Source organism: Pteronotus mesoamericanus, unplaced genomic scaffold (assembly GCF_021234165.1).
Source record: "Pteronotus mesoamericanus isolate MK-2021 breed Mesoamerican mustached bat unplaced genomic scaffold, CSHL_Meso_final scaffold_21, whole genome shotgun sequence".
Classification (NCBI taxonomy): Eukaryota; Metazoa; Chordata; class Mammalia; order Chiroptera; family Mormoopidae; genus Pteronotus; species Pteronotus mesoamericanus.
The window spans coordinates 12148706-12164170 of NW_026555310.1; the positions used below are offsets into that span (position 1 = coordinate 12148706).

Below are 15465 nucleotides of genomic sequence, written 5' to 3' on the forward strand. Positions count from 1 at the left end.
TCACAAGATATCTTGTTCTTTGTGAACAAAGAACAAGATATCATCAGTAATTTCACAAGAGGTAAGAACTTTAAAACTAACAATATTTATATATGTGTATGTGTGTGTTTTTCTGTACATGTACGTATAGATGGGCTAGAAAGAAGGCATGTCTTACTAGGAGCATATAAATTAATAAAAACCATTAAAAACAAAACTGAGGCCTAACTTCCTTAACTTCAGAAACATCTCATTCTGAGAATGAGAAAAAGAACAAGTGTTTTATAAATGTTTATGATACCTGAGAAATCATAATTGACAAATGTAAAAATGGTCATTAAAAGTCCTGCCTTTGATTCAAGAGTTATAAATATGTAGCCCCATATGTCTTTTCAGTTTTGTTTATTATGATTCTTCAGAGGTTGGGTCCTCGAGTTCATTAATACTGTGCATGGGCGCACCCTTTTACCAGCTTGTCTCAGTGTGATAAATAGCGTAACACGGAATGTAACACTCTACATACAGTAGGCTCTCGATGCAAAATTGTGGCTTCCATACAAGAACATGCTACCCCAAATTTGCAGGAAATAGCAGAAAAACATGTGTTACATATAAGTGTACATGTGTAGGAAGAATAAAGACAGTCAGTGATTACAGTGCGTTTGACTAAAAGTTGGCCTGGACTTTTACAACTATGTACTGACCCCTTTCATTCAGCATATCTGAAGCACGATGAATTAATTCTAAACCCACATAACTGTACAGTCTGCTAGACAAAGATTCCTGTCTGCACAGCAATTTTAAAATGCATGAAAATATATGTGACTGTATTAGAGACAAGACATGTATGTCTAACAAATAACACAAAGGAGACAAACCCGAGCATCACCAGATAGTTCAAAGCAATGTGTCTCTCAGCCTCAGTGGAGATTAAAGATGGCCAACTGGAAGCTCATTTGTGAAATGACAGAATAAATTTAAAGGAACACATACAAGATCCTGGAAATGTATGCCAGAAAATGGCATCTAGAAGTATGGTGTAATTAGGGCCTAGAGAATATTGTCAGTTTTGGGGAAAAAAATCTTCTTTATGGCACATATCTCAATCAAATTTCATAAATATTTAACTTTCAAACAGTGTCTGGATTATATTATGCTTAAAATATAGGACCACTTGCATTCTGGAGGTGCCTGTATGTGAGAGTTGAGAATCTTAAGCCAAACTACCAGCATTTAAAAACACTGACTGTGGGCTAGTTACTTTATAACTCTAATGAAATAGTGTTCTCATCATGAAGTGAAGGTGACAGCAATAGCTATTTCATAGGGTTATTAGGAAGATGAAAGAGATGAGCCACTGCTGAGAAGTTAGAACAGTGTCTGACACATTTTAAAGCTGGATTTAAATTAACCATTATATGTTTGTTTAACACATTCTATGGCTAGATTATAACTCAGTATAATTTGTCTATATATGTATATAGTTGCATGCATACACTGATGGATTTGGCTTATAATGTATAACATAACTAGAATAGTAGGTAAAATGACAACACATTTCAAATCTAAGTAATGCATGAATTTGTTAACATGAAGCTTTTCTTTTTATTGAAAATAATCAAAATTATCTGCAAACACCTGGGACTACATAAATTACCCTAATCTTCACCAACAACATAACAGAAACTTAAGTATAATTTTGAAGTTAACAGTATCTTAACAACATATCAACCTCTAGAGCAAGTAAAATTTAAAAAATTAAAGTGATAACCAGTGCAATCTCATTTGATTATAATAATGCAATTATACAGTAAGTAATTTTAAACTGCATCAACACAACAGCACACTAAATTAATATAAAAGTTTAAAAATCCAAGTAACAACAGTCTTCTGTCTAATGAATATCCAACATTCATAGATTTAAAAATACTGAGCTGAGGAGGTTTAGAAATAATTACATTTATATGTCTAAGCCAAAACCATGATTCTGAGGGCTCAGTTCCAGCTCATGTGGTTTTAAAATTAAAATAATAAGCTTACTGTGGAAGATGTAAAATTGCTTCTGGAACACATGTAAATCTGTTTTGAGATAATTTTATGCTTGTCATCGAAGAAGGTAAAAAAGGCATAGCAGCTACAATAAAATAAAAATGAGATAAGGGACTTTTAATCATTTTAACTAGATTTCTACTATATTCTACAAGAACAGCTACCAATGGCCTGTCATTTAATTTAATTTCTATTCTCATACTGACAATTTTTATAAAAATCTACTTTTAAAATAGGGTCATATCCTTAATTGCACCACTAAATATTACAATAATATACCATACTTATACAAAATTTTTCATATGAAAGCTAAAAAACTAAATCTAAATTCATCTGTGCAACATCTATTAAGTAAAAATTATTAGAATATTTATTTTAAATTATATGTGATATTATATGAAATACATTATAGATTAACTCAAATTACTCTTAAGTAACTAAAACAAAACACTTTGGAATACAGCTCACAATATAATATAAAGATAAAAATTTTTCATAGTACCATTTCATAAAGAGTATTCTATGGAATAATAATAGGTGTTACTTAATAAATATATTATTTGATCATGTGATCTTAAGAGATTATGGAAACATTAGGTAAAATAAAGTGAAATATTGCAGAGTTCCCAATATTCTGGCATAAGTTATGATTTTCCAAGACAGAAATACAGTATGAGGACCTCCAAGGTATAAAATTTTGTGGAACACAGTATAGGAAACTGAGCATATCATATAGCCTATGTTGCAATCTGCAAAATAAAATCTAAAACCCTATGGGCATACGAAAGTGCCTTGGGAAATTATTTCTTAGTATTTTTGAGAATAAAAATATGAGTTTTGCTTTATTTAGAAAATTTTCAAGGGTTAAAAAGTTACAGGACACTGCTAGAAGCTGCTTTCCTGAGAAACAGGAAGGTACATGCTATGCTACACATCACCTATTTCCTAAAAGTATTTGTGACAAAATAAGTTAGTAAAAATGACTCTTCACTTAAGAATTAAGAATCTTGAAGTTCAAATGCTATATGGAAAACACTTTCATAAAATTAAAAAACTAAAACTTCACTTCGCATGAGATTATTTTTCATGGTTAGTAGGTCCCACTCACACATCACTTCCATTGGGCATCCTGCCAAAGATAAAACAACTTCTAGAACTATTAAAGTTCCTTAGTGAGAAACAAATAGATTTTGAACTTAGGTGCGCTCACGTTTTCACAACTAGTTAATTCCATGCCCTTACATGTCACACAAAAATCTCAAGTGCTTTAATTTCCTCAGTCAAGCAGAGATCATACTTGTCCTTCTCTAGAGGATTTTTGTGAAATGCAGCTGAGATGACATATTCACCATAATCAAGCCGCAGGACCCTTTCAAAGGCTCTTTTCCCCAGCCTAAGTCAAACGTCAGGTCTCCCTGCCTCCACACCGTGCATCAGATCCCCTTAACGTGTCCTCCTAGCATCAGGGACATTTTCTTCACAACAGTTAGCACAATATACAGTTCGATTTAGTTGTGTCATAATTCTTTAATGCCTGTCTTTTGAATTTAAGCACATGTTCCTTAAGGACAGAGATTGGGTTTGCTTTGCTCATTATTAAGTGAATCAACGTATCTCGGGTTTCAGGCTCATGGTAAGAACATGTTAATATTAGAAAGGGGCAAGAGGAAGGGAGGGGAAAAAAGGAAAATGTTATGCAAATTAACATGGCTTTTTACCATTATTAGTTTCTGATAGTTCTAATAAAGTAACATTTTTAAAAAATAAGTAGTCAAAATGTATTGTTACTAAAAAGTATTAAAAATTATTTTACTGAAAAAATAATCTTACTGTCTCAGGTATAGAATAGTTACTTGAGTGGCAAGGTGCACATGGCCTCCATTAAGGAAGATAAAATACGAGGAGTTTATGGGGTTTTTTTCCCTTAATATTAGAATGTTCAGATAGGCTACAAATGAACACAAGTCCCTGTATCTCACATGCTAAGAGTATTCCATGACTTTCAATAAAAGTAATGATCATATTATGTATTATTCTAATATCTTAATGTAAGACTTCAGTGAATGTACATTAATCTTATTAATTTAAAAACTGTCAATGATTAATTTTATTTCTTAAAAAAATACTAACTATACTTATGCTCCAAAAATGTCTGAAGACTCTTCAGTAGGAAACTCAGCATCCCTGCTGTACCCAGCTCAGGCAGGCACAGAGTTTTTAGTTTAATAGACTGAAAGGAAGCACAGTATAATGACTATCTGTAGCCCAAGATATTGTCACTTGGGTCTATGTTTATACTAACCTGCTAAAATTATATTTAATTTTAAAAAAATTAGTATTAACATTTTTAACTTTTTGATAATTAAAAAGTAGAGTTCTTTCAAGCAACACTATATGAGATCTGTCTAGAAAGTAACCAGCCATGTAATATGAAAAATAGAAACATTTATTGAAGAAGATACAAGATACAAGAAACATTGTACACAGTTCTTCCAATCGCCATCAGCTGCCCCATCTCATTTTCCTGAATCTCATCCATGGTCTGAAATCTCTTCCCTTTCTATATTTTGGAAAAAGCCAGAACAGGGCACCAAATCTGGGCTGACTGGGGACTGAGTCACCTGGGTGATTTGATGTTTCACCAAGAACCTCTGCATGAGACATGATGCAGGAGAGGGGGTGTTGTCCTGATGAAGCTGCCAATCACCATTTGCCCACAGCTGCAGCCTTCTGAATCATCCAGATAGTTTCCATGGAGGAATGTTCAAACTTAATGCAAAATTTGATGCAGATTCCCTGCTCTATTCCTTCGGTCATTTTGAATGCGACGGCCACACAGTTCACATGCTCACTCAATGACATCTACTGCTCCTACCGACTAGTACAGTGAACGTGTCATTGTTCACACACGTGTATTCCAGTCCACTCTCCTTGGCTGCCAGGTTACACTGATGTCATGCAAATCATTGTCGTTACATTAACAATGGCTGGACTTTTTCCAGGCAGACCTCGTATTTACAGAAAATTTGAGTGTGCAGTACCGACTTTTCCCATATATCCTTTCTGTTCTCGCCACCACCACCCATAAACACACATTTTTTATCTATTATGAATTATATGCACAGTTCAATATATTTGTTATAATTAATGAGCCAATATGAATATATTATTAGTAACTAAAATCCATAGCTGACCACAGAGTTCACTCTTTTGTGCTATACATTCCTGGGGTCTTGACAAATGTATAATGACATGTATCCGCATGACAGCAGCACACAGTGCCACACAGTACCACTGTCCTAAACCCATCTTTTCTCCAATTATCCACCCCTCTCTTCCTCCCTCCAAACTCCTGGCAATCACTACGTGTTTCATTATCTCCATAGTTTGCCTTTTCCAGGATGTCTTACAGTTGGAACCACACAGTATGCAGCCTTTTCTGCTTGGCTTCTTTTACTTAGCAATATGGATTTAAGTTTCCTTTCTGTGTCCAAGGCTTGGCACCTCATTTCTTTTTATCACCATTTAGCTAACTTTATATTTGAAACTCCAGCATAGTATTTGAACTAAAATAATACCTTTAAATCTCCACCTAAAACATCCACTATGACTCATCCTATAATACTCAAAAGTGCTGCTAAAAGGAAGACTCCCATAAAACACTTACCAAGAAAATTCATTCTAGCACTGAAACTTTCCACTTTAGGGCAAGCCTCAAGAAAATCCTCTGATAGAGATGAAATGTGGTTTTTACTAAGGTTCAAAATCTTCAGCTCCTTCAGCCTCAGCGGTGAACACATTCCTGATATTTTATTTCTAGTCATAGGGAGAAAAATGGGTATTAAATTGCATGAACTCACATGCTTTAATAAAAAATAAAAACAATTTAACTTCAAAGAACAGCACCAGGGAAGATTTTAAAATTAATTGTGAAATTTTAAGTCAATTGATACAAGTTGCAATAGTAGTTGCCTCCGTTCTTTTATAACACTGTTTAAAACTCATTGGTACAGAAATAACACAAGCATATTTTGTCAACCTTACAAAGTCTCACTTTATAAGACACCCCTTTTGTCTTTAGTAAATATTTCTTACCCTTCTAGCATGAGCTGTTCCAGTTTCTCTACCACATCACCAAGGTTCTCCGGAACAGAAGACAGCTGATTATAGGACAGGTTAAACTGTTTCAGAGTCAGACACTTCACTGCAGGATCCAAAACTACTGAGGGTCCGATGTCATTTCGAGAGACATCAAGGTTGGCAATACAATTCATTTTCAACAAGTAGGAGGGAAATGATGTAAATTTATTACTGTGCAAGTCCAAATGTGTCAAACACTTCAGAGTCTGGAAAAACAATATTTTAAATTTCTAAAATGAACCACCTGAGAAATTTAAGTTTAGCTAATATTTCTGCCTTTCATATCTCTGGTGATTAGAACCACTATGATTTTACAAAAAAAAAAAAAAAAATTGAAAATGAAATACACAAGAGAACTTCATTATACTAATTGGTCCAACTATTTCTGTTCTACAATGGGTAAAACCAGGAAAAATACAGTAGGTAGGCTTTCCAAAGCTGGGTCACAAAAATAAGGTTTAGAGCTTAATTCAGCTTTCTTTTGTAAGTAATTCCTACAACAAGTAAAAATGGAAGTAGAATAGGACTCAAATATTTAAACAAATAATTAATGAACAATACAATATAATCTTGGGAATGCATTTTTTAAATATGAGCTTTTGGAAATTGTTATACATTTTAATATAAATAAAATTTAACCATAAAAGTAATTTTTGTATATAATACATGCTGTATTTAGAACCTTCTTTTTAGGGCATTTTTGTTTCAAATCTCTATTTTTAAGCAATTTCTAAGTTTACTATGATAAAAGCAAACTTTCCATTTATACATTATGTCTATTTTTCAATATTTGATATTAATTATTGTTAAAGGGCTTAAATACCAAACAATCATTTCCCTGTGCTCTTCTTTATGTATCAGTATATTTATCTTCACATGTAATTCTAAAGAGTTTGATGTGATTATAAAGGCTTATTAATAGATATTTGCCTCAGAAGTTGTGTCAAACTTTCTGCCATTGTTTCAGATCCTACCAGATTATTAAAAAACATAGATTTTAAAACGATTTATTCCCAAGGTTTAATGAGGATTTATTATTATTATTATTATTATTATTAGGTAAATAGATAGGGGGGAACAAACACTACCACCTAGGGGTGTCAATTTGAAATTTCCTTAAGAGAACGTTCTCAGCTGGTTCTGTCTTTGAATGCTTTACATTTCACCTTGTCATGGCTCTCTCAAAGTTCTCTCTCTCAATATCTATCTATCTTTTTCTCTATCTCTCTCTCTTCATCTCTCTCTCTCAGCTAAATTCCAGTTTTCATTTACTTATATTTATCAACGGTCTACCAAGTTTCAGTTATTAAATCCTTCACAGATTAACCCAATAATCATCAACTGAGCTTTTATTATAAGTCAGACCTTACTGAGCATTGGGGAGGGACACAAGCAAGCCTGAAACAGTTCCTGTTCTCAAGGAGTTCACAACGATTGAGGACATATACGTGGGGTAAAACTGTAGAGGGGAATGAGCACTGGGGGAGAAATTCCAGGGTGCCGAGGAAATGTAAACCAGATGGGTAACCAACCTAGTCTGGAGGGGAGAAGAGGAGAAGCAGAGGGTAAGGAAGAGACATTTAAAATGACACCCTGTGACTTGGAGATTTTACTCAGGCAAAGAGGAGGAAGAGAAATAGAGGGTACGTTTTAGACATGACTCGGGGGAGGAGTCACCTTCCTTTCTTCTCTGTCTCCAAATACACAAACTATAGGAGAAAGATACACGGAAATACACTTATCATTTAATGTTGCTTTTTAAATATCTCAAAATTATGGTAAATTTTATAGGTTAGAAAAGGGAATATGCACTTGCAATAAAACAGGCTTTAAAAAAATACCAAGTATGTCCTTTACCAAACTTTACAGTTCAGTTAAAGAAATCAGATTAATAATTTAAATATTTGTTAGTAATTTTTAAAAACTTGCCAGGCTAAGTTTTTTGACATCTGATCCATAATTCATAAAAATGATGAAAAATTCAATATTCAGAGGACTGCCTTCTCAGCAATTTTATATCTTAATTTTTATGAAATAAGAACTTTGAGAAAACAATTTTTAAGTTACATGTAATTTTGAAACTCAATCAATGCTTTAGGGGCAGTTAGTCAAGCTTCTGGATTTGGCAGATGAAAAAATACAAAGCTTATTAGCTCAGTCCAAGCAGCACATTGTCATGAGCACACAGTTGGCAGCTGAGCCAGAGCCCATACCACCAAACCAGGCCTCTGTCCAATCTACCTAATTTAAGCAATTTAAAATGTTTTTACAACATTTTAATTGAAAGCATAACCAACAGGAAGCCTTGAGAGACTTTCACATGCACTATGTATCATTAGGACAGAACACTGAATCTCTTTTTAACCACATTTCCATTTCCATTGCTGACCCTCAAAGGTGTTTCTGAACAGCCACCCTTTGTCTTTTGAAGACAAAGACACTTGTGTGAAAACCTGAAGAATGGGGAAATTACTGTCTAATGATGCAAAAGTGGAATCTTCTTTTTAAAGATTTAACCATGTAAGTTAAATATCAATGCAAAATCTCTTCAAATATCCTGAGGGCTATTAGGATAAATTTAATTTACTTCAGAGAGTCGTTGTGGAAAGCTCGTGAGTGCATTCTGGTGAAGCTCCAGCTTTTCAAGATGCTCCAAATGCCCACTTATACCGCATTTCTGGCTTAGGGCATCAATATCTCTTAGTTCATTTGCTGAAAGGTCTAATGATGTAATATATTCTCTCTCAGAAGCCAGGGAAGAACTGCTGTCTGAATGCCTCATGTAGGATGGAAGTTTTGATGACCCTTTGTCAAAAACAAACAAACAATAGAAATATAAGCAGCTAATTTAACTTGGGAAATGTTTATTGATCACCTAATAGTATAGGCTCTCTTCAAGGCACTGGAGATTCAGAAAAAAAACAAACTATGGAACTTGGATTCCAGTGTCAGAGATGGAGAATAAATAAGAAATATTTAATCAAGTGGTATTAATGTAAAAAAAAAGGTAGAAAAATAGAAGTGCCCTATATTACACCATAAAAGATAAATTTTTAAATATATAATTGTAGTCATTTTTCTATTGTCTGTGGAATTATTAGGTAAATATAATTTAAAGATTATATATGATGAAATTGGCACCAAGAACCATTGAACAATAAGAAAAAATGTTAACAAATTCTATATTCTGTTCAAAGTATCTATTTACTCATGATTACATTCAGATACTTACTGAGTGAATCATCTGAAGACAGTATTTTTCTTTTTCGCTTCAGTAAATCGTCATGACTGAAAATGGGTCCCTATTAAACAAAGAGTCATTTATACTACAATCACTGTCATTTTGAGGAGCAAAGAGAACATTTCCTATCTAGTTTTCTTAGGATTCACTATAGGATTCCTAACTGCAATAATCATGGGACCAGCCACACCATGAGACAGAGACCTAGCCTGGGCATCATAGACATGGAGCTCTGAAAAGAAAAAAAGGATGAAATAATTTTGAAGTGTACTTAGTACACAGAGGTGAGGCAAAAGTAGGTTTATAGCTGTGAGTATGCAAAACACAGAGTTTATTATTGCACTATTAATTACTAATCATTGTACAATTTTCCATATGAACAATAGTAAACCTACTTTTGGCCCATCCTATATATGCCCCAAATACACTTAAAAGTCTGTAAGTGTAAATTTAAAATAATATTTATATATTTATTTATATTCTGATATCAGGTTTTTCATACATCAGGGAATTTCTGCACCAATAGCTCCAAGTTTTGGCCTACGATTCTAGTTATCAAGAGAATGTCAGTAACAAAATGTACAGCATGAGCACAATTTAACTTACCAATGAAGTGGAATGCCTTTGCAAAACTGGTGAGCAACGCTGCAAGGCAGGATCTAGGTAAAATTCTCCTACGCTAATTGAGTTTGACTTCTTTTTCACAAGACATGAACCTTCACTTCCTATTTTTAAATGATAAAGGCAAGTAAGAAATGTTGACTCAATCATAAGATACTAGTATGACATTCAATCATAAAAGATTATACACATTTCATTCATGGAAATTGCATAATTCTTGTTGTAACATCTCTAAAACAGAAGTAATAAATAGTTTGGCTTTTCATTTTTAAAATTCAGTTACTTTTTTTTTCCATCCATAAATATTTACCAAATGGTTGTCACAGGAATGAATATATAAACCAATGGCACAGAACAAAGAATGCAGAAATAGAACCATACCTACATGGTCAATTAAACAAACATGCCATTAATTAAATGAGGAATACAGTATTTTCAACATGCGATATTAAAACTAGACATCTATACAGGAAAAAAAAGTCAATCCTTCACTGACACCATACACAAAAATTAATTTAAAATGGATTTTAGACATAAGTATAAAAGCTAAGATTTAACACTTCCATGAAGAAACATAGGAGAAAATACTTACAAATTTGGGATAGGAAAAGATTTCTTAAATTGGATAGAAAAAACACAAACCATAAAAGAAAAAATTGAAAAACAATCACAAGTTTTACCAAAATTTAAAAACTCTGCTTTTGAAAAATAAGCATAAAAAGAAAGGACAAGGTCTAACTAGGAGGAAATATTTGCAAAGGATTTCTACCAGGATGTATATTAACTCAAAATAATACAATAACACAAAAATTAGCAGAACATGTAAACAGGTACTTCACAAAGAAAATACACATATAGTCAACAAGAACATGAAAATAATTTCAATATCAATAGTGATCTAAGAACAAAAATTCAATCCAAATGAGCTAGAACTATGCCTTCAATGGAACAGCTAAAATTAAATGAACTGACAATACCAAGTGCTGTAGTGCGATGAGGATGCAGAGCAACCAGAATTTTCATATCTTACTAATGAGAATATAATACAGTACAACCACTTTAGAAAACAGCCAGATATAAAAGAAGACATACTGTATGATTCCGTTTATATGCAACTTGAGGAAATACTGATGTAATCTATGTGACAGAAAGCAAATCAGTGGTTGCCACCAACCAAGGTGGAGAAAATATTTTGTGAAGAGGCAAAAAGGAACTTAGTGGATGATAGAAATGTTGTTATAGTGGCTATGATTACATGAGTGTATAAAATTTTTAAAATCCATGAAAATATATACTTAAAATAGGGGCATTTTATTTTACAGTAATTATCTCTCAATAAAGTTTATTTTAAAAAATGAAAATCACAGTGGGATATCACCTCACACCTGGTCAGAATGGCTACCGCCAATAGATCAATAAAGAACAAGTGCCGGAAATGATGTGGAGAAAGGGAGACCCTAGTGCACTGTTGGTGGGAATGCAGGCTGGTGCCGCCACTGTGGAAAGCAGTATGGAGATACCTCAAAAATTAAAAATAAAACAGCCTTATGACCTAGCAATTCCACTTCTAGGAATATATCCTAAGAAACCTGAAACACTAATTTGAAAGAATATATGCTCCCCTATGTTCACTGCAGTTTTATTTACAATAGCCAAGATCTGGAAACAACCCAAGTGCCCATCAGTAGTTGAGCAGATAAAAAAACTGTGGTACATTTACGCAATGGAATACTTCTCGGCTGTTGATAAAGGAACCCTTACCTTTTGCAATAGCATGGATGGGCCTGGAGATTATTAAACTAAGTAAAGTAAGCCAGTCAGAGAAAGGCAAATACTATATGATCTCACTAATGAGCAAAATAGAAAGAGAGGCATGGACACGGGGAACACTGAGACTGAGATGTTTAAAAAAAGGGCAGGGGGACTGGGAGATTGGATGAAAGAAGTTGAATGTATTAAGCAAACAAAACAAAACAAAACACCCATATATATGTAACACATTGACACGGACAACAGTGTGGTGATAGCCAGAAGGAAAAAAGCAGTGGGGGTAGGTGGAGGTGGGTAAATTGGGGGGAAATGGAGACAGAAAGAGACTTTGCTTGGGACAATGGGCACATGATGCAGTGTACACATAATGTTTTAGTGATTTGTATACTTGAAATGGTTTTGAGAACCAATGTCACCCTAATAAATTCAATTAAAAAAATACTTGGACTTGCAACGTGAGATTTTGGAATAACCCTTTCTTTTTTATCCAACTGCACTGCATTAAATATGTCAGCCCAAATCACTGTCATTACATATCTTGCCATGTCAATTTTTTAAGAGTTATCTCACATCAATTATTGAAATGTTATTTTTAATTCTAATAAAGGTAAATATATTTTTTATTAAGTACTTCCTATTTGTCAAGAACTCTCCCAGTTTACATACATTTTATCTAATTCTTCTAAATAATCCTAGAATGTTGACAATACTACCTTTAATGCAGATAAAGGGATTACACAATCCAAAAATGGATTTAGTCATTGATGGAACAAAGAATCCAATTCCAGTCTATTTGTTTCACTACAAATAGTCGCCATTCACCAAGTAAAGGCAATATCGTAACACAAGTGCAGACACGCGTTTTCTTTACAGCCATTGCCTGAACTGGAGTTAGTAGACACTAACCATTTCTAATACTGAACAGGTTTGCCTCAAGTTTTTCCAAATGAATTAAATCAGGTTTTTGTCTCAATTCCTATTTTCCAATGTCAGCGTCTAAGGGTTTTAAAATATAGGGAACTATTTTTTGAATAATAAATACCTTCACTCTCCAGGTCATCATTTTGACCAAACACACTGTCCACATAAGACTCAGGAATGAAGGTCCATTCGTGGAGCTTATCAAGGACTCCTTCAGAAAAATGCCCATCGCTGTCCGAGGCTGCTCCTTCTTCCACAGCACTCTTCATCTGGTATCTGAGGACCATTCTTGCTAAGGTGCATCCTATATCTAAAAATAAAAAGGATACACCAGCACCTTAGAAATCAACAATGAAACAAACCTACACATATTCCAAAGTTCCTTATATATTCTCATACTTCCTGAAAAGTATTTATTGCTACTTACAAAGTCCCTTTACAACTGTGATATTGCATGTTTAATTGGCACTACATTTTAATTTTCAAAAAATGATAGAAATTAATATAACACTTTGGTGCAGATGACAAAGCTGAACATTCTGAAAGCACAGAATATGCTCAGTAAATGATATACTTATTTTGATAAACTATTTGCTAAGAGATGCAATATATTGGGAAATTAGGTAGAATTTTAAAGTTATTATCCTTCTCTTGAGTGGGAAGAGTTCTCTTTGTCCTTCATATTGCCTGGAAAATTTCTTCAAATATTACTTTCATAGTTCACATTATAACATGTGTATGTGGCTCAGTCCAGTAGTACCTGAAAAATGTTTTAAAGCTATGAATCCAAAATGTTCTTTACTCACACCAGCTACAAATGAAATCAATCATTTTTATATTTTATATAAAACCATTATTATATTTTTTAAATTAGCTAAGACTTGTTAGGGTTTTTAAAAAAAAAACTTCACACAGAACAAAGAGAACAAAGTAAATGATAAATCTACCTCCACTTTTCCCCAATGAACCCACAATTTCTTTCTGCCAGGCATAAAAGATTAAAGTTAGCCAGTTGTTGCCCAGAAACTAGCTGAACTGATGAAACATGGGATCTAATCATGACACATTAGTCTCCCAAGTCCCCAGAGGCAGCCAGGGAGCCCATTTCTATAGATTTTTCCTAATATGTTCTTTTTCATATTCAAACATTTATGACCACCTTATCCCAATTGTGTGCTCACCAATATTATACTAAAAAACACTGTTTCAACTTACTAAAAACACTGTTCTGTACAGTTTTTTTCCTAATAATAATACATTCTATACCCAAACATTTAGATTTGCTAGATGTTATTTTCTCATTGATTACAAGCATTCCACTGCATGAATGTACCATGATAATTTGAATAGTTCCTTTTGGGAAACACTACTTTTTCCCAATATTTTGCTATTATAATCAACAATTTAATGTGCATCCTTGTAAATGCATTTTTATGTACATTGAGAATTTCTGTATCAATAATTCCTGTTGGTATATTGCTGGGTCAAAAATGTATATACATACATTAAATATAGTAATGGAGGTTGCCAAATAAAGGTGCTAGGGAAACAGGCAGAAGAACCTTCCACCCAGACTTCATGGGGGCAGGAATAGTTTTCTTGTAAGAACTGATACGGAGCTGAGGCAGGACGAATGAAGAGATGGCTGGGTGAAGAGAGAAGTAAGGGACTTAAGGGAAAGTGACAGTGGGAAAAACCTTGAACTAAGAGTCTATGAAGTGTTTAAGAAACTGAGGGACATTCACCCTGATGGAATGTTCTAGGTCCCACAAGGAGGTTGGACCTTGAACAGGCAGAAGCACCAATATGCAGAGACGGATACTTGAGCAGCATTCAACTACTCAATGAAGGAGAGAAAAACAGCAGACAGCTGGACTGATAAGGAATGGAGTGTTGTCAGATATGTCAGAAAAATCACAGTAGAGAGGACATGTTATTAACCTTAGGGTCTGATCCCTGTGGGGAAGGGCGCGGGCATGAGAGTAAAGTAACGGAGGGGCTGCTGGGAGCTCAAGCTTTAAAAACACACGTTGTGTGAGTAAACGAAAGACAGTTAAAAAGACAAATGTTAAAAAAAGTTGATGATAACTTGTCATCAACGTATTTAATATACACAAAATCTATATTAACTTGAAAATATAAAGGCAATACATTCTTAATTGAAATACAAAGTACAAGTTGGCAGAGGTCATCAGGACAAGACTGCTGGCGGATCCATGAGCTGGGCCAGGACAGCCAGAAGCTCTTAGCCATGACCTTGGATTTTACATTCTGCCCCTTGTCCCCACAGCAGGAGCTGTCCCAAGGATGGGCCCTGGGACAGTGTAAGGTTTTATTGAGACTACTTGGACTGAATATGTGACTGAACCCAGTTCAGAACTGTATATAACCTTTAAGATCCTCGCAGGTGGGTGTGGAGATTTACTCACCTTGCAGTTGCCCAAAGTTAAGTTCCCTTGCTTATTAAACCTGCCACCTACCAGTTGTCAGTCTCTCCTTGCCCTCCGTGTAAGGGGGCCAGTTTCAGATTACACCAGGGAATCTCCCAAGGCAGTATTGTAACATTTCTAAGTGCAGAGATACATTTTCTTGGCAATCATTGCCTTAAATGGAGTAAGAAGCATTGATTATGTCCAGTAATGAACACATTATTGGAATCAACAGTATATAAACTTGAAAATGAAAGTATATATGTATATATGTTTCTATTGATACATATACATTTAAATGCATATGTATATGTA

The 15465-nt window shown here is 34.1% G+C and overlaps 1 protein-coding gene across 1 annotated transcript in view; it reads right to left on the reverse strand.

Annotated features, from left to right (window-relative positions):
* LRRK2 (leucine rich repeat kinase 2) overlaps nucleotides 1-15465 on the reverse strand; it is a 131201-nt gene that overhangs the window by 53716 nt on the left and 62020 nt on the right. Inside the window, exons 20-26 of the mRNA XM_054591244.1 lie at nucleotides 12843-13031; nucleotides 10016-10134; nucleotides 9401-9470; nucleotides 8756-8973; nucleotides 6124-6374; nucleotides 5696-5844; nucleotides 2020-2113 (exon numbers count right to left, since the gene is read on the reverse strand). Of these exons, the coding sequence (XP_054447219.1) occupies nucleotides 2020-2113; nucleotides 5696-5844; nucleotides 6124-6374; nucleotides 8756-8973; nucleotides 9401-9470; nucleotides 10016-10134; nucleotides 12843-13031 (1090 nt within the window). The remainder of the gene's footprint in view (nucleotides 1-2019; nucleotides 2114-5695; nucleotides 5845-6123; nucleotides 6375-8755; nucleotides 8974-9400; nucleotides 9471-10015; nucleotides 10135-12842; nucleotides 13032-15465) is intronic.